This window comes from Anopheles nili, chromosome 3, assembly GCF_943737925.1.
Source record: "Anopheles nili chromosome 3, idAnoNiliSN_F5_01, whole genome shotgun sequence".
Lineage (NCBI taxonomy): Eukaryota > Metazoa > Arthropoda > Insecta > Diptera > Culicidae > Anopheles > Anopheles nili.
In genome coordinates, this window is record NC_071292.1 from 4,741,812 (window position 1) to 4,765,026 (window position 23,215).

At 49.2% G+C, this 23,215-nt stretch overlaps 1 protein-coding gene across 1 annotated transcript; it reads right to left on the reverse strand.

Annotated features, from left to right (window-relative positions):
* Positions 1-60: 60 nt before the first annotated feature.
* Positions 61-23,087, reverse strand: LOC128722838 (uncharacterized). Its single transcript, XM_053816521.1, has 11 exons — positions 22,649-23,087; positions 19,086-19,219; positions 18,671-18,818; positions 10,783-10,956; positions 7,899-8,058; positions 6,604-6,745; positions 5,389-5,529; positions 3,857-4,024; positions 3,425-3,786; positions 2,786-3,343; positions 61-1,124 (listed from the first exon to the last, which is right to left on the reverse strand). The coding sequence occupies exons 1-11, from the start codon at positions 23,085-23,087 to the stop codon at positions 677-679; spliced, it is 2,874 nt and encodes a 957-aa protein (XP_053672496.1). The 3' UTR covers positions 61-676.
* Positions 23,088-23,215: the final 128 nt, after the last annotated feature.

Here is a 23,215-nt window from a genome sequence, read left to right on the forward strand (position 1 = left end):
AGGAAAATAATTTATTATTCCTTCGTCCCAAACTCGAAACCGGTTGGTTTGTGCGGGAACTCGTGGGAAGAAATTTGCAATTTAATTAGAGCGCTCACTCAAATCGCAAACTACGCAAGCAGGCCGCTTTCGAAGCACACCCGTTTTGGGCACGTGTTTCCGGTCGGGTTGCTCCACGAGCCCACGTGCGTTGGTCGGATGTTTACTCGCACGCCCCCACGGGCCCTTCGTTCGTTCGTGGCTTTGGAGTTTAATTGATTGTTTGGTGTATATCGAACACATTAAATATGCAGCAATGGTGCCGAGAAAACTCACCGCGCGAAAAAACGTTCCCGCATTTTGGTGGAATCTACCCACCGGAAACTTCCCATCCTGATTTGCATCCGATTCAGATGCGTACCGGCGAGTGAGTGGGTTGTGACTTGGCGAGTTTTTAGTAGCATTTTTTCCAACCGATTTCCCTCGCACGCAGCATTCGTGTACGGATGGTGGCTTTTCTGACACCGACAGGCCTACTAAGCCTACTTCGATTCACCTTCTCGATGATGGATGACGCAAAGGTGTTGATACAGCTGTCTCCTAGCAACTAAACACTACTCGCGTGAACCTACGAAAAAAGTCCCTCCAACAAGTGCAGCGAGATGCACAGGAAGAACTTGAGAATTTTAAACTTTAGTCAAACGGATGTCGTTATCTGCTCGACCACCTGAATCGGCCGGTTCGGACGGCAGAAGTTGACCCCGTTCGCGGTGGTCCAGTGGCAGTGATTCCAGTGACAGTCTCCGTACGTCCCACCGGTCGCTCCCGCTTGTCCACCACCCACTCGACCTGCTCCACCAAGCCCCTCAGGGACGCTGCGACTACGCGATGGATGATACTGCAACCCATTCACCGGGTACGGTGGCAGTTGTTGCTGATGGTGCGCCTGATGTTGCTGCTGTTGCGCAGAATGATGATACTGATGGTGATGGTGGTGATGTGGTGTTGCGGGCTGTTGTCCTCCGCGAGTGCTCGAGTGGCGTGGCGTTTGACCTCGACTCGAGGCCCGGAAGCTATGCTGACGCCCAAGCGTGTCCCGATGAACCGTGACCGGTGTCGCGAGCGATGGATTGTGCAGTTCACACCTGCAGTGAAAAAGGACGAAGCGTTGGAGTGTTGGTTGAAGCGCAAAAGTGAAACGCAAAACAACGGCCATGCTTTGGTGGAAGAAAATTGGCCGGCTTATCGACGATGGAGGCGTGGCGAAATGAGAACAAACTTTTATGGGCCAATTTATTAATGCCCCCAAGCCCGATAATTGACGTTGATCTACGATCGGCGGGGTTGGCAGGGTTAGTGGGCGAAAGCGACCCTCCTGAAGGTCGAACGGGGACAGAAAAGAAAAAGAAAAACCAGCCAACCGGGACGATGTCAAAGTGTCAACGAGTGTTATTTTATTTCTCGCTCGCGCTGTTTTCCATTCGTTGCAGTCCACGATTTACGCGCGTTTCTCCGGTGTCACGTCGCCGGAGCCATAGCCTAAAGAGATTTTATTAGCACGAGCTTAGCGAAATGGCGAACGCGACACCGCGTTATGGCTTCACGATTCGACGATTGGATTAGGGCCTCTTTTTCCTTCTTGTGGTTGTTGTGGGCAGGATAATGAAATAAAACGGACCGTTTTGCTGTAATCCTCGTATATCGTCACAAGCGTAATTTATGTGCGAATCAATATTTGAAGCATCGTGATGGCTGTAGCTTCTTTCAACGACTTTTCAACGAGGCTTCAGTCAACACTCCTGCCCGATTGTAGCCAGAGATTTTACCCCGTAAGACAAATGTGCTTCCCTGCGAGGCAGTCCATCTTGCTAATCACTGGCCTCGTGGCCTCGGAAACACGATCCCCATTTTGCGCCACAAGAACACAGCCACATTATTTACCTGCCACCTGCCGGTGCCGGTGGGTGGACAATTTAAGTGAATTTATATCCCACGCCACGCCGTGACACGCCTTGCCGCTGGGTTATCGGGCTAGCTAACCCGAAGACATGATAGCCAGCAATTTGGGGACGGATTTAACTATGCACAAGCTCGAACAGTGCCGCTCGACCTGCGTCAAACGATTATTGACGGCAGTTGCTGGTTGCCAGAAGCGCCAGGGCGGTCTGTTGCAAGGACACGAAGCCCGAAGCCGTTGCCACAAGCACGAAAACAAAGAAGCAAAGATGCGGGGATATTAGCGACAAGCAACTTAACGGTCCCGGTCTGGCCCGGAATCCTCAAAGGAAAACCCCTCCTTTCGACGTCTCTGCTGCCAGTTCGACCACGCGGCTTTGTGGAAATGCTTTTGATCCTTCGGTCGATAGCAGCTCCTTCCCGGGTCATTACCATCTCCACGCACACCCTCTCGGGAGAAGATTCCGCGGTCGTAGCGAAGGGATATTTTCGCATAATTTCATCTTCATTAGCCCTTGGCAGGATGGTCCGTTGGTCCGGCGAGAAGGTACTGCGATGGCGTGTGTCTTTAAGCCGTGGGATCGGGACGAATGCCAGTGTTCGCTTTCCCGATTCGGGTCGTGTAAACAAGGGTTCCGTTCAGCGGGCACCAGAAACTCACTCGCACGTGGCTAATCCTTGCGTTTAATACACACCCGAAGCGTCACAACAGACGGCGTTCGAGCCACTGCGGGCGCGTTTGACCACAAGCAACCGCGTCGTGTGCCAGCCAATTTGTTATCAAAGTTCGGCCAAAAGGCCCGCTCTAATTGGGTCCAATTAAAACGGACCCCAGCTCACGGTTACGTACCTCGAGTAGCACCGGCTTGGCGGTGGATAGTCAGCCGCATAGCCGGATCCCAGCTGGCAGGTGTGATGCATCGGATCGTCGTTGAACATTGGCGATTGGAACGCGAACGATAGGCTCTTGTGCAGGCGGCCATGCGGTTGACCGGCTCCCTGACCACAGAACGGACTGTGGTAGCTGAAACTGGCGCCACCGGTTGGATTATCGAGCGATTGGCTGTTGCCAAGCAGGCGGCCTCCAGAGCCCACGGGACCGGAACCAGTCACGCCCGCCGATGTACCTGAAGGGCCCGCTGGAGCTGACGTGCCTGTGGCGATCGCACCCGACGACAGGTTGAGCCCTCCGTTCATGAATTGGCTTGTGGAAAGACACCGTTGTAGACCGCCTGAAGGTCCACCTGCGAAGCTGCCTGAACCGTGACACCCGTTCGAGAGATTGGTCGCGTGCGTGTTCCCACCGTACCACTGGGGGTTGTTGTAACGTTGCGATGAGAAACTTCGATCCAGGATGTGCTGGCAGTCGCTCGAGGACGTTGGTGCCGTACAGCGGGACGTAATGGAGCTGGAGGATGCGAGCGAATGGAAGGTTGGCTGTGAACACACACAAGAGAAAAAAAAACGCACCGGAAACGCACACACTTACCCATTGGTGGAGTATTTCATGTTGCGCCCGTCCGGATAACCGACGAAAAACAGGATAATGGCCGAGATGGCAGCGCTGGCAGCGCAAATGTAGTAACCGGCACGGCCGTACCGATGCGAGGAATCGTTCAGGAAGGCGCACAAAGGCACCCCGAACAGCACCGGTAGCGACTCGGCTCCCTTGATGAAACCCCACGCCTTGGAGAAGTACTTGCCGCGAATGCGCTCGATCGCAAGCATCTTCAAGGTGTAACGGTAGCCGCCGAGACCGAGCCCGTACGCCCATGCCGAGAAGCATAGGCCACGGTAATCGGCCACGGCCGATAATACTAACAACGATACTGACACTAACGTAACACAGCCCTGGGGAAGAGGAGGAATGCGTTTGTGTAGGGAGCTTTTTGCGTTTGGAAGCTTTGGGAACGAAACTCACCTGACAAACATATTGACGCGATATCTGCACCTTCCGGAAGGAAATCTCGAGCGTCTTGTTGATCGACGATCCGCTAAACACTATACCTAACGCTATCGACAGCCCGAGGAAGGTTTGCAGCAGCACCAGATCCTGCATGTCGTACCCTTCGCTGAACCCGTGCAGAGACTGCAATTGAATCAACACAGAGAGAGAGAGAGAGAACCCCGCGGTTGAGGATTAAAATGTCCGATGTCCTATTAAATCGAGTGGTCACGGCCACGGCGAGACCGCCATCAAAAATGCATGAACCGGAAGCGAAGCGAACGAGAAGGAAACCTCGGAAAGGAACTGGGAAAAACGTTCGCGTTGGGAGTAGAATTTACGGCCATTCTGGCCAATGGCGATTCGATTAGCCGGCGAGTGAGCGAGCGAGCGATGTTGTGCAATAAATAAAGGTATTAGCCATACGGTCGAGCTGGCCATTTTTCCACCATTAGCCGATCGCTTCGCTCCGATGTCCGTGTGGAAATATTACTCATCGAATTGGCCCCAGAGCCACTGGGGTGGCGCAAAAATGGTGCAGTTAAAAGAGGATTTAATGTAAGCCTCCTGCAGCCTCCTGTTGCGGAGAACCACTTTCCACGATGGAGTCCACACGAGAGACAGAGATAGTGAGAAATAAATGGAGCAAAATCCATGGTCCGATGTTGCACTGCATTCCCTGACGAGCTTAGTGGCCAGCCTCACCACAAGTGTACTTATTGTTTCGAAATTGAAACGAAGATTGAATCGAAAACGCATCACCAACCGCAATCGCTACCGTGGGGAGAGGTTGTTTGTGCTCGAATTCATTTTGCAAATGAGCTAATGTTGTGCGGTCGATTGGAGCTGAAAATCGATTCCAAAATGGCGCCTGTTCGGTGGTGTGGAATGGCTTTTTAAAGCCGAGAAAAGTTGGTCTCGTCAGTGGATCGATATATGTGTGTGTGTGTGTGTTTTCCCTCGCAAACGGCAAAGTCTTCAAGATGACGTATAACACGCCGGGTCTTTAATTCACGCATCGAATCTCCTCGTAACCGATCGATTATTGGGATCAACATACTTGTTGCGGATGGGCAGCATCACCTCCAGACGTTCGGGTAAAAAACGAGAGCTTTGCAAATAAACATTTACTCAGAAAAGCCCGTCTCAGATGCGAACGACGATGGATGATGGGCGAAAAAAAAAAGCTGGCTCGATTTATGTGGGCAAAATCAATTTTCCTAGTTTTTTTTGTTGCTGTGCGCACCCACGATCGTTGCCGGTCGTCCTTGGAATGGGGCCGAGAGGGAAATTGGGGAGCATTATTTCGCCTTAACATGGGTATCAATTTTGCTTCATCGGTTTAGGTGCTTCGAACGCAGGGCCACGAGTTCCTTCCGTTCGCCGATGGTAGAGCACCGGAAAAATTGTAACACATGTGCATCGAGTGTCGAAAAAGGAGGGAGAGATAGAGAGAGAGAGAGCGCGCGAGAAAAACCGGAAGCAGAAGGAGCGATGGGTGTACTTACCAGAAAAAATATCGGCGAGTAGATGCCGAGTGCGGCAACCGAAGCCGATATCGACAGCATCCGCACCGAGGATGATTTCAGCGGCGTAAAATCGAGAAACGGTGGCTTTGGCGTGCGGACGTGTGTTTTCTTTTCCTTCACCTGGAAGCACAAGGACGGTGTACATGGCGTAAGGTGGAAAAATGATTGGATAGTTGGCGCTTGGGATACGGAAGCCAAGCGTGGCTCCTGAGCTGAGAAGGTCTTGATTAAACGAGCCACCGTTGGCCGTTGGGAAACGCAGAGTACTCATCAGCGACAAATATATCAGAAGGGAAAGTTGATTAAATCCTACCCTCGCTTCCCGAAGAAAGCTACTTTCAAATATGATTTACTTCTATTTGTTTCTTTTTTGTTTATGCTTCCCCTACCGTGATGGAGTCCTGAGTGTGCGCTTTTTTTATCTCTCCCAAAGAATAAATTTCGCCCCAAAAAGGAGGCGCCTGTTTTACAAACAACAGATTCCGGGCTTCATCGGGCTTGTGATTTCGCGTTCCTTTGCTACCAGATGGCACCGGTGAGGGACAATTCGAAACAAAACAGGCGCGCCTGTCAAACGGGTTCTTGTTTATGTAAATTAAATGGCGAAAGTTGGCCCCCTTTTTTTTGTTTGGGAGCCCTGACAGTGACAGTAACAATGCCCTGTGTACTGAGTATTATTCTCGCAGCTGGTTTCCTAGGCGATAGTCGATGCCTACTTCGTAGTCGATGAGCTACCGTGAGTGCTAATGAACGGATGCGAAATTACGACATTCCACACTAAGTGGCATGCGAGAATTTAACGAACGGTGGAATATTATGATAAGCAATGGTTTGAGCACACATCGGTCCGGTGCCGCAAAGTGAGCGTACTGGAACGCCTGAAAACCCTCTAACCAAAACTAACTTCAATCCCTAACTGTGCTTCCGAGCGAACGGGCAGTACGTTTAGCTAGCTTAACCGAGAATCGTTTGCCGTTGTGGTTTGTGTCGGTTGTTCCTCAACTTAGACAACTAACGGAAGTGTCGGGAGCGAGCGTTTAGTTGCTGGCGAGCCGGAAAGCTAGAACTCCCTTCTACCGGTCGCTTACTTTCCACCCACAAATAGGGGCCCGAAGGGCTCGGGTATGTGCCGGAAGTGCGAAACAGCAGCAACAATCGGTACCGGTCTGCCGGTCGATGGAGTGAGTGAGTTACCTTTTTCCTTTGGTTTTTCAAGTGTAGTATCGCACGCCGCTGGGGATGATAGAGCGATGCTGGGCGATAGAGCAATCCCATGAAGAAGCTGAACGACACCAGGCCCGTGACCGCTTGGAGGCCGAGGCGCCATCCCATTTTCCTGGAATGACGAGGAACCAACGAGAGGAGTCCGGTGAGTGACAGGATCGGGTCGAAATGCAATAAAAAGCGACGATCAAGGGCGATTGTGAGCCGTGTGGGAATGGGAAAATGGAGAAATGGCTCCCATCCCGAGCAGGGCTGGGTGGAAAATCCTGGCTGCTGATCGCCCAAAGGCGGCAGAGCGGTTGATTGATGCAAATTATTCACCGGCAGAGCCCGCTTTTTATAGGGAGAACGCTGGAATCAAGGGTTGAAACAATGTGTGCAAGCGATGGCCGATGCGGGATGCGAATGAGCGGGCTCCAAGAGGGCAGCAAATTGAGCATTTCCAAAAAAGGGGTAACTAATTTTTCAAGCTCTCGAGGATTCATCAACCCCCTGAAGGCCTGGAGGGATAAACGATTGGCTGCCCGGTAACGGCTTTTTCAGACATCAGAAACACATTGCCTCCGACAAAGAAATACCGAAACACTTTGCTACATTGTTTCATCGAAGCCTGTGGCTCGAGAGTGATCTCGAGATTTTGGGGCAAAAAAAAAAGAAACGAATCAGCTTAACAGGATGCCATTCGCCGGGTGATAGCTTCGCTTAACGATACGGCTTTTGCACGAACATCTTCTCCGCTAATCAAGCAGAAAAGTCGCACGGAAACGATAATGAATTTCGCAACCTAAAAGCACCGTGGTCAGCAGTTTACCGCAAAGTGAGTGTGGGCAAGCACAGAACAAAACAAAAATGGTACGGTAAACTATGCCGACTCCTAAAACTAGCGATGATCGAAGCCACTTTCACGCCAATAAGCCGTTGCGTGTGCGTGCGGGCTTCACAAAACTTTCATTACCGGCCGGATTCACCGCAAAGGAAATCATCAGCTCGGTTGGCTGTATCAGACGATAGAACCGACCGTTCGGCACGCCTACAACGCATAATGGGCTTGTTTCTCGCAACTCGAAGTGGCCAGTCGTTCACCACTCGTTCACCATTTATTCAGCTCCACGACCATCACCTCGGTTTCGATTGGCTTGCACGCTAGAACGATTGTAATGCTCGATGGATGAATTTTTAGGTAGCAAGCACCACTCTCCGTTCGTGCCAATTTACCGTGCCATATTAGACGCCAGAGGTCTGCGTCCAACGGCTACACCACTTACCCGACGCCTTCCTTGAGGATGACGGAGAACAACGCCACGCCAACACCCTCACCGGACATGGTGATCATTTCGACAAATTGTCTCCGCCGTTTGAAATAATGTCCCAGCATAACGCCGGCCGACTCCCGTACCATGGCCGATCCGATGCCTACGATGACGCCTGCCGGTTAGCGAAGGTCGTCCGCCCGATGATGCCGATGCCGGTTGACGAAGGATGACGTGCCGGTCCCCAGGGAGGAGAGAGTGCATTAAAAGAAAAAGGAGCAAAGAGAGAGAGAGAGAGAGAGTGCGATCAATTATTAGTGCGATCTGAAGGGTAAAGGATGCTGGTATCCTGCGGGTCGTGATGGTACGTTGCTCATGAAGGCGTCAAAATGTGGGTTAGTCGAGGAGTTGCGTCGAAACGGAAGCAACTTTCACACAAGGCTCGGTGCGGTTTCCGAGAGGACGAACCCAAACCCCCCAAACATCCCTGCTGCAACCTCGCATTCCCGCATGGCCGTGGCGAGAGCAAAAGGAATTAGGTAACAATGTTCGGCGCAACGAGCGGCAAGGTTCATCTCCCACCCGTGCCGAACGCGAGCCAGGAAAAAGCATGGTCAACGAGATGGAACCACCGTACCGGTGCCGGAAAATATCTGGGTTAATCGTACGCTGGCTGTTCTGTCCGGGTCTCCGGTGGCTTTTCCTCACTGGGACGCGACCAAGCGGAAGCACCCAATTGTGGGAGAGAGAGAGAGCGAGAGCGACCAAGGGCCCGAGACGCCGGACAATGCGGTGTGGACAAAGCCGGTGGAAATGGAAATGAAAGCGTAATCCATGACAAGGCGCATCCTGGCCGCGCCATTGGGGGAGAAGGTACGCGCCCAAGTCGCCCGCATAGGACGATGGCGTGTCCTTGGCGGCACATTGCGAGGACATGGCGTAACGCAATAAAACATATCGAACCGCAGCCAGAGCGGCTTTAGTCGTGGGGAATGTGGAGTGGCACAAAGAAAAAACGAACTCGGCCCAAAAAGCTCAGCCCACCCATAGAAGAGCGCTGCAAAGTGCTCGCTATCGGTGAGTTCATAAAGCTTACGCAATCGACCCGTTGTCGTTGTTTCTAGAGCGATGGGTAAGCTGGAACCGCCTCGAGCTGGGCGGTTTGTCAGGTGGCAACAGCTCTCTGGTGGCCATAATTTTTGCGACGGCCAAATAAAAACCATTCACCATTTTGTGGTACCGTTTTATGGTACGAGAGAGCATGCGAAGGGGGCGCATATTTGGCACGAGAAAGTGGTTTTGCAATTGTAACATGACCCGCACGGTGGCACAATGGTGCGAATGGTTCTGTTCCCGCTGGAGGATGCGCTCGAGTGGACAAGGACACACTCGGGCCTGGGGAAGGATTGTGGCGTCGGATCTGAGGCAAATGTAAAAGTAGACCAGACCGATGCTGCATCCGGTCCACTTTTCGGATGGGGTCAGAAGCATGGGGAATACTCTGGCCTGGTCCGAGAGTCCCGGATGCAGCACGGAGTGTTTTACGGGTGTGGCAGATAAGTCGGATAATGATGTAGGAAAGATGAATGTTGCGCATATGTTTCGATACTTGTTGAGAGGCACTGGTGTGTGGCCTGGTGAGGTTTAGCTTTGCAGACTGAGCTCGATTGGATGCAACTAGGTGGTTGATAGCAGTGCATAAAGCATAAAATAGTCACCCGAGCCGGGCAAGACCGTGATTAAGAGGTGTTCGGTCGTTCATTGCGAATAGAGCAGATGCAGCTTACCGCGTCAGCTCTTGTTCTACGATGTCAATAAATCTTTCAAAAGCCATACGGCATGGCATGGAAGTGAACGATTCTGTGTTCTGGAATGTGGTTTATTATTCCCAGCACATTGTTGCGTGCTGCAATTGTTGCAGGTAAGTTCAAAATCTGTTTAGCACATTGTTTGTCGTGCAGGAAAAACTAAACGCCCAAAGTTATGCAACGCACGTGTCCGTTTGCTGTTGTTCCGTCGCAGGTTAATCTAGTTCGCCAGCCATTTCCGGGATGCAATATTGCGAAAGCTCGAGCTCGGTGGAATATTAATCCCTTTCCGCATGCTGCGAGGTGCGGTGGTGATGAGAAACCAGCACAATTCAAGCGCTGCAGTGTCCGGTGTGTCGGCTTTCACGGCTGTTAATATGCCTGCGGAAAGTGCTTCCGGTGACCGGTGCGGTAAAAATCGTTACCAAGTGTGTTCGGCGTGTGTGAGTGTGTTGAATGAATAATTGAAACATACATCTCATCCATATTCATTGCGTTATTCAGCGCAGGACACAGTGTTGGCGAGTGCTCGCATGGTATCGGGGCATGCCGACATCCGCAAATGGGATAACAACCAAACCACATAACTAATAGTGGGATTCGCCGAGTGAGAAGAGTGCCGGTTCATGCATGCCGATGGTGTGGCTTGGGGCAACAGAAAGATAACTCGAATGAAAAACGATGCCAGCCACTCGACGGGTGCTCTTTTGTTTGGGCTAATCCGAGAGTCCCCACCCAAAAACGGAACCAGGTGTCACAAACTCCCAGCGGCATTCGTCCAGTTGCAAACCCCAGTCCGGTGGGGAATGACTTGCTTTCTGAGCTGTTAATAAGGTCCGTTTTCTGCTCGTTGTTACCGTTTGGGACACCCTCACATTTATGCGAGCGTCTTCTCATTCACCTAAAGAGCCGTGAAAAACATTCTTTAAGATTGTGCTGCCTCGAGGTGGTGCTGCAAAAACGTCAGTCCATAAACAGCTAAATACGCGAACAGTGAAAAATAAAACACCAGCATTACGTCCGCACCCCGGGGTCCACCTTGTCGAATCACGCAGAAGCGGCACGTACAGGGAAGCTTGGTCGTTACTTACCATAGCTGAACGCTACCTGGTGCAGCTGGGTGGCGAAGGACGTGAACAGGATGCCCAGCGCGAGTACCAGTCCACCAAGAACGGCCGTTAGGCGGGTGGATTTTCGGCGGCAAAGCGCCACGACTATCGTTGCGGAAAACAGGGACATGGCCCAGCTGGCCGGCCCGAGCCAACCTGAAACGAAAGAAAGCGAACGGAAATGGGAGCGTTTCTGGGTAAATATGAATCGGTAATAGAATTACGGCTCATGCTGGGTTTGGCGTGGCGTTGGAATCGCACGAAAAACATGCGCTCAGATTGGAGGAGAGATTCGGGAATTCAAAACGGTGAATAGTGTCGCCAATCGTCGTGATGCGCGAGGACACCTTCGCAAATCTGACGTAGCGTGCTCGTTGGCGTGAGGTGGTGCTTTCAATATGAATTTATATTTACTTATTTATGCGTCTCACTTGTCGGGCGTACCGCACGCTTTCAAGCGCGCCACGACTACGGGAAATGGATTCATCTAATTCATGGGCTGAATTATGGATTCACTTAGAGCTGGGAACCGCATGGAGCGCCACCATCGCGCAGCACGGTGCTTTTTGTGCCATTATTTATTTGCATAAATTCCCGGCCAACTAACCACGGCACGATACGGCACCGGAGCCGGTGGAAATGAGCGAACCGAGCGCGAGATGTCCTCCGACGAAGACGCCGTGGTTGTGCTAGCGAAGCGTGAGAAAGTGGTTAACAGCTTATCTGGGTACAATTTATGGCACCCCCGACCTCCGGGGGTGGCCGTTCAAGTAAACGGTTCGTGATTTCTGCGTTCGTTTTGCTGTGCAGCACTGATTAAGGGGCTTTTGATGGGCATTATGTTGCCATTAGAACCAAAAAGAAAAAAAAGGAATAAGAGAAAAAGTCGGCACCACGAAATGCACATTGGATGCGAAGTGAGGGAATCGTTTTGATCAAAGGGAATAAATGTGCGTTTCAATTATTCTGCCACGAAATGGAGGTTGCTCATGCCTGAAGCAGCTCTTAGTGGTAATTTTCCGTTCATGCTATATAAACGGTTACTGCAACGGTAACGAAGCACTTCGGAGAAGCAAATATCGCTCTGGTGCACCCCGAATGAGACTATTTTTCAATCCAGTTTTGCCGTTTCTCGCATGTCACAGCTATTGTTTATTGATGTCCTACATTTTTCTTCGTACGGTACCATGTTTATTTGGGACATCTATGGCCGCGTGCATCCACGGCTGCTAGGAACGAAGCGTTTTTTCGACAGCTGGCAGCAAAAACAAAGCCCATCCCAAGAAACAGCGGTGCAGTTGAAGCGCAAAAGTGGCTTACTCTTGTTAAGCGCATGAACGAGAAAGGATGCAAGCCGGGAAAAACACATCCATAATCACGGGACACATGAAAAGGACACGATAGCAACTCGAAACAAAAGCCGAACGCGTGTATTTACACCCAACGGTTTCGCTTGACGAGCCGGCAACCAACCAGCGAACTTGAAAACGTTGCAAAAAAAGAACGACATCAACGAAACGGCGGAAAACGCATTATTCTCAAGCACAGTGGAGCCGATTGCTGGTGGTGCTAGTGAGCATCTTCGAAATGTCCTGCCTTTTGCTGACATCCCAGGCCAATTCCGCACATGCTGGTGTGTCGTCGGCACTGGAACCCAACCGGTTGTGGCCACGGCTATGGCCAACACCAACCAACGACGGGTCGGGCATTCACGGGAGAGAGAAGATATTCATTTCAAGAAAACGACCCAACGCCGAGACCGAGGGTGGGCCCGACTTCCAACGGTTTATTTCCCGACGCAAACGAACACAATTCACAGCGGGAGCGGCGTCAGCAGCAGTCCCTGGGACCGTTAAAGTGTTTGTTACACTATCACCGACAGCGTGCATCCCACGTTCTCGGTTCGACCCGGGTGAACATGAACCGTAATGTTCGCGTTGCGCCCGTGCATTGTGCAGCTCCCGGTGTGATGTTTATGTGTATTGTGGTTTAGCTTTGACCTCGGTATTTATGGGATCACAAGCCACAAGGGTGCTTTCGGTGACATGGAAAAAATACCCAGCGGGTTGGCGAGGTTGAGCTGAGGCGTATACTGCAGCCCTCCATACGGAGCGCGTTACGAGCGATTGAATGGTTGGGATGCTTGAAGTGGAGCGTATTTTCTGTTCGCTTCTTGCACCCCAGCATCGCATCCGGTCAAACTCTCCTTCACCCGGCGATGGAAGTGTTGATTTATGACGGATTGAAACGAGGGCATCTTACGATGACGAAGTGAGATGGATATTCAGAAGGCACGATTGCCGAACGCTCTGTTGGGTGAAGGAGGTGAAGGTTTTGTCAAATAGACAAAATTCATGACACATATAGCATGATTGGGATTAAAGGTTTTGGATGGCTTTCCATTCAAGTGGTTGACATAATACTGTGCGATGCAAAAAGCCACTTCAATGGGCTGCAGATAAATGAAATTATTTTCGAGGCGTTAATTTGAAACAAACGTGTTAAACGTGCCGCAAGAAAAATAGACTGATTGGGTGTTGAACGCTCAAATATTTCATTGAGCAGAACGAGCTTTCACTAATGGGCGCAATATTTCGCAATCAGTCATCATTAGCACCATTCTGAAGTTTCACGATTGCCACGGTTGCTCTTTCAAGTGCCGACTAGTAGCTCGAATCGCTCTGCGTTGGCAGCTAAATTGGAGGGCTTGTGGCTTTGAGCACTGAATTCACTTTGTATCTCGGTCGCAGCAGTGATAGAAACATATACTTTCCAATTTGGAAGCACTCCGATCCTATTACGCTTTCTCGATTTCGGTCGCATTGGCCACCACCATCCAGGAGAAGGCACGGAATGGCTACGATCTCCGACATCATTCGGCTTGTCAAGTAGATTTCGGGAGAAAATCGCTGAAGCATTAGGTTAGCGATTGCTGTGCAGGATATCGAATTGGAATGCGGTCAAAAACGCAAGAGAGAGAAAGACAAAGAAAAAGACAGAGAGCAAAAGAACCATTCCTTGGAGACGCTGTGAGAGATGCTGGCATGAAAATAAAAGCAACTGTATAGCGTACCACCATCATCGTAACGAGAATTCGCCATCAAGCTTGGGGCTATGAAAATCGATTGATTCGCGTGTAGGCTGTGTAGAGAGAACAAGTAAACACGCGTACTTGTTTTTCTCCAAAGGTGTATGACATCGAATTTTGTTTTCCATCGATAGCGCAAAACAACACTTCGAGGTGACAACCATCGATTTCACAAACAAACAAGATTATTTTATGTTATAATGTTGTTTTTTTTTGCCCTTGCCAACACAATGTTTGATAAAACGATTTTTAAGACTTTAACAATTGCAAAACATGATCTAATGCTTACTAACACGTGTTTACTGTCAATACTAACAAATGATCGAAAAACACCATGCGCCTCCATCGCTACTTGTGGATTGTCGAAAAGCACCATGCGCCTCCATCGATTCGAGAACGATACCGGGAGGGTTCACTACTGACTACCCATTGATAAACAAATCCAAAATGCTAGAAATCTCTCGAAGGACTCTTCGATGAGTAACGAAAAAACGAAATGACAACCGTTCGATGCTTTAACATTATTTCAAGGCAGCTGCCTTGTTTGTGTGGCAAAAGGGCGCCACCGTTCCACAAGGAAAATAAAAAACCAATTCCCAGCACGTAGATTTTGGGTTTTTCGCAAAAAATAAACCCCACCATCGTTTTTCCAATCAGCTCAGGAGGTGGTATATTGTTCACGTATACCATAAGCTTGTTGTGAATGCGTATTGTGCTAACGATCAAATCAACGATCCCGTATGACTGATGAGGTGCGTGCATGGATATTCGTTTGGCACAGATGCTAGCGCTTGTTGCGAGCTGTGGCTCTACGACCAGCGTCTCTGAACAACCGTACAACGGTTGGTCGGCGTATTGTTACGCCACGGTTGCTGTTGCTGTTGCCTGTTCCTATTTCTCGTGGCATTTTTTACAATCCCCCAAAAATGTCACCCAAGGGAAATGAGGGAGCGCTATTTCGTTTTAATTCCATCCTGCACACATACACACACATACACGGAACATAAGGTGCAGCTGTCTGCTTAGCGAGACCCGCGAGAGAAAGCAACGAGCTGAGCTGGACTTGCTCGAGTTTTGGGATGAATTATGGTCATAGTTTTGTTGGCTGATTGCCAGAAACAAGGCATTCGTTAGCTGAGCGTTGGTTCGGTTCAACTGAAACCGATCCATGGTACGACGGAGAGGGTTGTACTAGATCAGGGGCGGACAATGGCGAAAATTGCACTTTGGGAAGTATTATTGTTTCCTGTGAGGAATATTTATTTGCGGCCAAATTAGGAGCAGACTTACACGCAGGAAAACCTTGTAACAGATCGTATCCAGTTAATAAAGAGCAATGGTGTTTAGTGATATTATAGCAATAAAAATTATGCTTTCTGTAGCAATGGGACTGTTTAAAGTATTCATACGAAAACTGTTGGTTTGCATTGCGACCATGCCAATCCACCAGACAGCTTGTAAATCATTTCATTCTCTTCTCAGACTCAATCACAATAAATTTTACATCATCGTTGAAGACACTGTCAGTGCGCTCAATTTGACCGCGTTGACGCTCCGTTTTCCTATCGATTCGAATGAATTGAAGTTCTGCTCCTTCAACATCAGGTTCGCGTGACGTACTAACGACATATCATCAATCAACCAGAACGGACTCCACACACGGATCTCCCGCTGTCTCAGGGAGGTCTGGAATCTACGCGCCCTGAGGAAGCTGTCAAATTTGTGACGTTGAAAGCAGCGCCCGCTACATGCGGGATTTGCGGAGCGAATCCTTTCTCGTCAGGGACCTTTCATCAAGCCGGAAGCATAACACCGAACCCCTGGTGCGATTGGTCGGTGATGGATTGCCAAAGGTGGTGCTGATGGGTGACCTCGGTGTTTAGGCTTTTCAGCGGTTCTTTCAGCTGAAACTCGTGCTGAAAGGAAACACCATGTGACGGGGGATCAAGCAATTGACGTGCGGCTTCAGAAAGCGTTCCAATTCGATTAGTTTGCCACGGTGTGTTTGAATATTTAATCGATCAGCGGCAAATACCTGGCGCTGTGTGTTTTTGGAGGGATGTAAGGTGGTATTAGCGTAACCAATAACCAAACATGATTGATCGGTGGTGAAATTAGCGGTGTTTTCCATTAGAAGTTTAACAACCGCTGAACGGTGAACGATGAAGAGAGTGGCTAAGGTTAATATATGCAGCATTGCACGTTGTAACACTGGGACGCACGGTTCAACTGGTTGTTGCCATGGTGTTTTAAAAATGAATTAAGTTTACTGCCACGTTTAAAATGTGTTTAAACGTGGAATAAACAACATTCCTAGTACTCAATTAGCGGTGCATATTGCTATTACACTGATCCTCGGCACCCAAACAACAGATAAATAGTATGAATGATGGTGGGATCGAAACTTTTCTTTCTGCAGCAACAAAGAGTGAAACATTTTGTTGCTGTTTATGTCCGGTTGGAAACTGCAGCAGCAGCAGCAGCAGCTGCTAACGACGTTGCTTTTACACCCTCAGGAAAACTTGTCTCATAAGTTCTGATGTTATATGCAGCTTACTTCATTGTTGGCCCACTGTACTTGTTCGTAAACAAGTAACCCCAGATGAAATGAAAAAAAGATTATGCGAAGGAGTGGAACGAATGGAAAAAAGCACCCGTAGGGATTTGACCTCGTTTGTTTCTTTGAAATTTTCAACGGTTTTTTTTCCATTCCATCAGCAGAATGCTCTTGGGCAGCCATGTGCATGCTATTCGTTCGTTTGCTTTTTGTTTGTAGCAACAAAACTATTTTTCTTTTACAAACATTCAGATATAAGAGCAAACAATACAAAAAAAAATACTATAATAGAGTTGATTCTCATCACACACGATTCAAGGAAACTTTTTCTGTTGGGCTTTGTTTGTTCCAAATGATTATGAGCATAAATAATTGAAACTACAAAAGCATACCATAACCACTAAAAATTATGGTTTTTGTAGTGGGAAGTAAAATAGTTAAGTAAGCACCTCTAACAAGTCCTTTCAAAGCTATTTTGAGATGCAACGACCACTTGACGGTTTTAAATGCGTTCTTTGATATTTTTTTTCATTCTCCTATCGTCAGCTGTGTGCTGTTTATCGACAATACAAGTACGAAGCCGATTTAATGATCATTAATGAAAGCCGGAAGAAGTGTGCGCACGTGCCATCATAACTCAGCGCTCGTTCAGCGTTTCCGTGGATCGTTTCTGGCTCTCATCACTCGTTTCTGATGGTTTCCATAACGGCCCCGTTGGCCGATTAGCTCGACGACAAATGGCAACTGGCAAGGGTCGGTAACGTTTGTGTTACCCAGCAATGATGCAATAAATTATGTTATAATATTTATTTATGTCTATTTATTACCGAAGCCCCACCAAATGTGATAGTAACTGCCCTGGTTCGGTGACGATGCGCCAGCACTATCGTTTGGGCTGATTTATGTTACCGTTCGTCGGCTTGCACGTGGGTTTTTCGGGAACGTGGCGATGGAAACGTGAGCTTACTGGCAACTCCAGCGAAGACCCGCCTCGACGTGGAGTGTAAAATTCATGGACAACTTTAGCTATTTGTTTTTATTTTTGTTTTAGATCCTCGGCTAACGGGATAGCCAACGAGTTTGGGACGCCCAAAAAGCTTCTAGTGAAGGCGGTAAAACTTTTGCCGCCGAAACGCTACCCATGGTAACTTTGCTGAGCTCGCAACTGCTGCAACTTTTTCTAATCTGATCTGCGAACGAACAACGACGAGCTGCTACAGCCAGTTATCAGGATCGGCTCCTGTTTCAGGAGAAAGGTTTGGCGCTACAAAAGTGAAGTGAAAAAGTGCATTTTGCAGAAGCTGCTCGAGCTGTGGTGCTGAGTAGGTATTTGTCCAATTGGGATAATATCGTGATAGGAGCAAGGATTAGGTTTTTTTATGAACATCGACGCAAGTGTACTTTTCCGCCATAAAAAGCATGCAGCAGATGTGTGAAAGATGAACAGGATAGTAACCATGCTCGTAAAATGGCTCGCCATTCAGTCACTGCACGATTTCCCAATTCCAACTATAACGATGTATTTTGAACCACTTTTTACGAGGCATTTCCTCGCACCTCTTTCGTGCAAAAGCGCTTTCGAGAAAGTGTTTGAAAATGTTTTGTGCCATTTCATAAATCACCGTTCCAGCCATCCGTGCAGCAAACGATGGTGGAAAAAATTCGCTTAGAAACAAACCTCTCCTAAGCAAACGCAACCCAATCGCACTCATACACGCGCACGCATATGACAGACAAATGGAAAATGTCCGTAGGCGTCCGGTTGGTTTTGGGCTTTGTTACGCAATTTCCAGTCCTTCCTGGCGGAGATCGGAATGAACGAGCTGACAAAGGAAGCTTAAAACCCAAAAGCATATGTGTGTAAAACCGGAAAATAGAGAAAGACAGACAGTGCACAAGTGAAAGAGATAACGCACAAACAGAAGAATATTTCATTCCAGCTGCGATCGTACTGTCTCGCGTCGGTCGTAGAGGGCGTTGTTTTGTGCCATTTCCGGCGCGGGCTTCGTGGGCTTGTGTACGTGCCGGCGATGAAATTTCTAAACTGTTTTTGCTGTAAACATGTTTGCTGATACACTTCTTTGGTAAACGGCTTGTGAGTGGATGCGTGTATGTGTGTGTCGTGTTTTTTTTGAGTCCTAAAAGCGGGAACAACCAAGCGGAAGCAGAAGGCGCATGCAGCGAAAAAGATCGTGGAGCAAAAGTATAAATTCGTGCGTTCTAACCTGCTTCGGTATTCACCTCGTGACCCAGATGGCGTATCGCGTACAGAAGCAGCAGCCCGTACGACAGCTGGAAGCCGGTGGTCAGGACGTGGGCCAGAAACGCGACACCACACACGATCCAGCCCCAGCCACCGTCCGGGTAAAAATGCTGTCCGGTCACGCGTGTTGCATGCATTCAGGCGTAGCAGATCGCAAACGATGCACCATGGCGGCGTCCAGTTTTCCATCGGGGGATGAATTTTTGGCGATGAAATAAATGGGAGGAAGAAAACACACAAACAATCGGATCAGTTCAATCAATTGTGCGTGTCGCGCAGCTGGCGCTGATTTTTATTTCGTTAGGAAGTCAAAAGACATCCTTCGATTGGTGCTTTTGATTTTGGGCTCCACTCGTTTGGGCTCCACTCGTCCTTACCTGCCGGATTGCTGTCGTATCGACGCCGGCGCGCCGTAACGCGGGAACATTTCGGTGTAGCGAGTGTAGCTCGCGCTCTAGCAGGGCCGGGTACGCTGAGTCCTCCTCCTCCAGCAACCGATTCCGGTCGTACCCTGGGTGATAGTGGGTGAGAAAATGGGAAAACGAATAAGCGACGGAATTGGTGTCCCCTGAAACACATTTCGACGGTGCCGCTGTGAGATTGTTTCTCGCCTTTTTTTGTGTTTACCGCTCCACCGGTTGAAATTATGCGCGGTATGTGCGACACACACGTGAGGACGCTTTAATCGATATCGATAAAGGGAACGGGATCGGTATCAAATTTCGATCAAAAATTCATTTACCATGTAGCTACAGTTTGATCGTTTTCGCTGTTTCGCAAAAGATTAAAGAGAATCGCGTGGGATTGCATGCACTTCGCTGGTGCCAGCCGACAGGCGCTACGTGCGAATGGAACTAACTTTCCCGTTATGCTTTTGATGTCCTGTTCACTGGAAGGAAGCAAAAAATGGTACGCCTGATTTTTGGATTTTTTGCGAGTTTTACGAATGGGTGAAAAATTTAATATATTCTTCATGCTGGTGCTCTATACCTTTGGGAGTATGAGAAAGTGTTGCAAATGAACCACGGTTGGATGGGCGAAATAGCTTTAATATGACCCCGAACAGGTGTAAACCATTTCAAGCATATTGTGTAGGTAAAATCACGCGAACCACACGGAAATGTAAAACTTTTTCAAGCCCCTATTTCCATGTGGTCGATTAATAACATCACCGCGGCAATCAGCATGTGCGGTGGTGGGAAAATTAATCATTAACAGGTACCCGCTTAGTGGACGGGCTTATCAAACGTTCGTCGGGAAAACCACATCAACCGAGCCCGAATGAATGATGGCGGTCTGCATTACGGTCAGATAGAGACCGAAGCTTACAAATGTGTTACACCTATGGCATTCGGCGCCCAGCGGGGTAACATAATTTTGCAATTATTCTCACGTTTGCAAGCCATAAATCACGTACCAACCTTCCTTGGCGTTATTACGGGACGCGGTGGGCGAAATAAGTTTTTAATTTCGCTACCTCATTTGCGTCCACAGCACGTTCGCACATGCATAAGTGATAAGGGGCCACTGGTTGCTGTAAAACTCGCACTGTTTTACACTCACGATCTGTGACCACGTGGTTCAAAGTAACAAAGCCAAAACAAGCTTCCGAAATGCAGTTTTGCTTTCCAAAGGACCTTGTTGTAGTGCTTTACGTAAGGGACGTAAATTATGAGCAGCCTTTTACTCCTGTTTTTGCTCTCAGTTATTTATTTCGGTCGAGATCGAGGCAAGGATCTCGGTGGAGAACGTGGCCACATTGCTCCTGCGTCCGCGGATGTGGAAGTTGCGGTTGTACAAAACAATTTCAAACGGATGAGTACACTTTATGTGCTCCCCGTGCCAAAAGTTGTAAAGCATGGGAAATAATAATTAAACTGAGAGAAGCTTTTGCAGGCCGTTAATTAGCTCGGTAGGTCCATTACGCATCAAACACTCAGAACTCGAACACTTCGTTCCGGTGGCTTAAGTGGGCAGAAATTAATTTGTGCTACACATGAGCACACCGATTGTTTCAGGAGTAAAACTTTGACTTTAAACGTAAATATGGTGGGTTCATATAAACATGGTCAGGTAAGCAACGGCAATAAAGGAGTCCGGACGTTGCTTGTGGCAAGTGCAAGTGAAATTCCTGAGAACTTTCGTTCCAAACCAGCACTGTGAGACAATGCATCACAGGCACAGCTAGTGCTATAAAACCCCGAGGCATTCCATCACAAAGCGCACGGTTCATAAATCGGTATGTGCTATTAATTTCATCGCGACAGTTCAAGAGAGAGCTCCACTCATCCACAAAAGTTTGCCAAACACTTCCGAAACTAAGCTGTGGCCTGTCGCCACCGAGACTAATTTATCATTTTCCGTTACACTTGCTTGCCACAATTTGCATGGAAGCGTCTCGCGGAAATCCAACCGCGCTCCGATACAGGTGCTCCACCTATGAGCCACCAACACCGACGAAGACACGTAATTGAGCGCTTTGTTATGAACTCAAACATCGCCATACAGCGCCACCACGCTACGTCGCTGGGGAGCTTTATGGGTCGTTGGAATCGGAATTGCTAGCTTAGCGCGACGGAATACCTTCACGGCTCAGTGACGGTTTCAACCCGCGGCCTCGTTTCAGCATCCCTGAAACGCTGAAGCTAGTGACATTTCGCGGCGCATTGCGTTTTGGCGCGAATTTGGTGTGAACCATACCCACGTGGACTCGCTGTCGTCCACATTCCAGCGTGTCACATATTTTCCACGGGAACGAGCGAGCTTAGACGAACGGGAGTCCGCCTCGTGACGTTATCCCCAGGACCATAAATTTAATCCATTTCACTATGTACGATGGAATTCCCTTTGTCTGCGTTGGTCGGTACGAAGCAGCTTAGGTTCGAGCGACAAAAACGAGGATCCACCTGCGAAGAGAATCTCGCGTGGGTGCAGTTGGCGAGTGGGAAAGGATCCAGTGATAAGTCTGGCGAAATTTTGGCAACCGAATTGTCCGAGTCCTTTTTTGTTGGTGGAATATTAATTATCAAGGCACAAACGCTTCGTCAGCTGTCTGGTCAGTGTCCGGCGGGACTCGGGCGCGTTTGATCGGACCACAGGATGTGCGGGTCTTTTGAACGATCGAGCAAAGACAACATTAACCCCATCGTCATCGGTGTACGCCAGTATGACGAAGGACGATAGTGGCCATTTGTCCACTAGTAGCCTTTCAACAAAAAGCACCCAACCAGGATTAAACTGCGAACGGAGCATGAGGAAAGCTTGTGCTTATCCGAACAAAATGGCAGGACGATGAACTTTTTGTATCCGCCCTAGAGAGCAATAAGAGCTTTGCTAGCTTTTCTCATCGAAGTTTGTTGCCCCAAAAACAACTCAGTAGGCTGGTTTTTTTTGACATTGCTGGCGTGCCATAAACAACGCCAATGCAGATGAGATCCGCTACATACCGATATAATGTACAATTTCGCGAACAATGCCTTGGGATCGGAACCGGGGCTCGCTTTCGATAAGCGAGCGAAATTAATTATTCATGAGCTTCATCATCTCCGAAACGCAAACATGACCGTGTATTATGATGTCTTGATGGCGTGCCGGAGGAGCTTGCGGCGCGCTTAGAATTCGGGACGGGCATCCATTTTAATTTGATTCTCATTGTAATCCAATTGCTGCGCAAAGACAATGGCCTAGGTGTGTAAGGGCAAGCAGGGCACACAAGCGAGCTGCAGGATATTGTTTTTGCCACTTCTTCAAGCGCCTAGCGAGTCGCAAGGACCCTGCAAACAAACTAGAGCAATGTTTGCTCTCTTTTCATTTCCTTCGCGAGATGATTGGTATGAATTTTTGAACATTCGGGACGTGGCCAGGGGCACTCAAACACACGCTAAACGGACGGGCCACCTACATCAACATCCCACCGATCTCCCCAAAGACAAATTCTCACCAGGATAGGTTCCATTTCCACCGCCACCAGCGGAAGTCGCCGTCGCCGAAACACCACCCGCCGTGTGTAAATGTCCGGAACTCGCCGTCATGTGGTTCCGTTCAAGCGTCCCACCATTCAGGATACCTCGGTTCGATCGGGGCAAGGTTCCACTACCGATCGAACCTGACCCAAGCGTCCCGATGCCACTGGCCAGGTGGGGATGGGATCGGTTCAATGTGGAGTTGGCCGATGCTAGCGAGAAACGGCAACGCTGACAACCATTGCGCACCGGTGGGGGTAATGGGGGTGGAGCTGGTGGAGGTGAGGCCGAAAGGGCGGGTGAGTCCTGCCCGCGGTCATCCAGCTCGTCCTCATCGTCATCATCGTCGTCGTTTGCGCGTGGATCACGAGACCCGGCGTCGCTAAGGGGCTTTCCATCGCCCACGATGCCCAACATCTCCTCATCCACCTGTGACTCCTGGTGTTGCTGGGTGCGTCTGGTCTGGACCCCCGATGGTTGAGTTGTTTGTGTCGGTGGTGATGGTATCTGTACGCCTACGGCCACCGTTGACGGAGTTCGCGAGT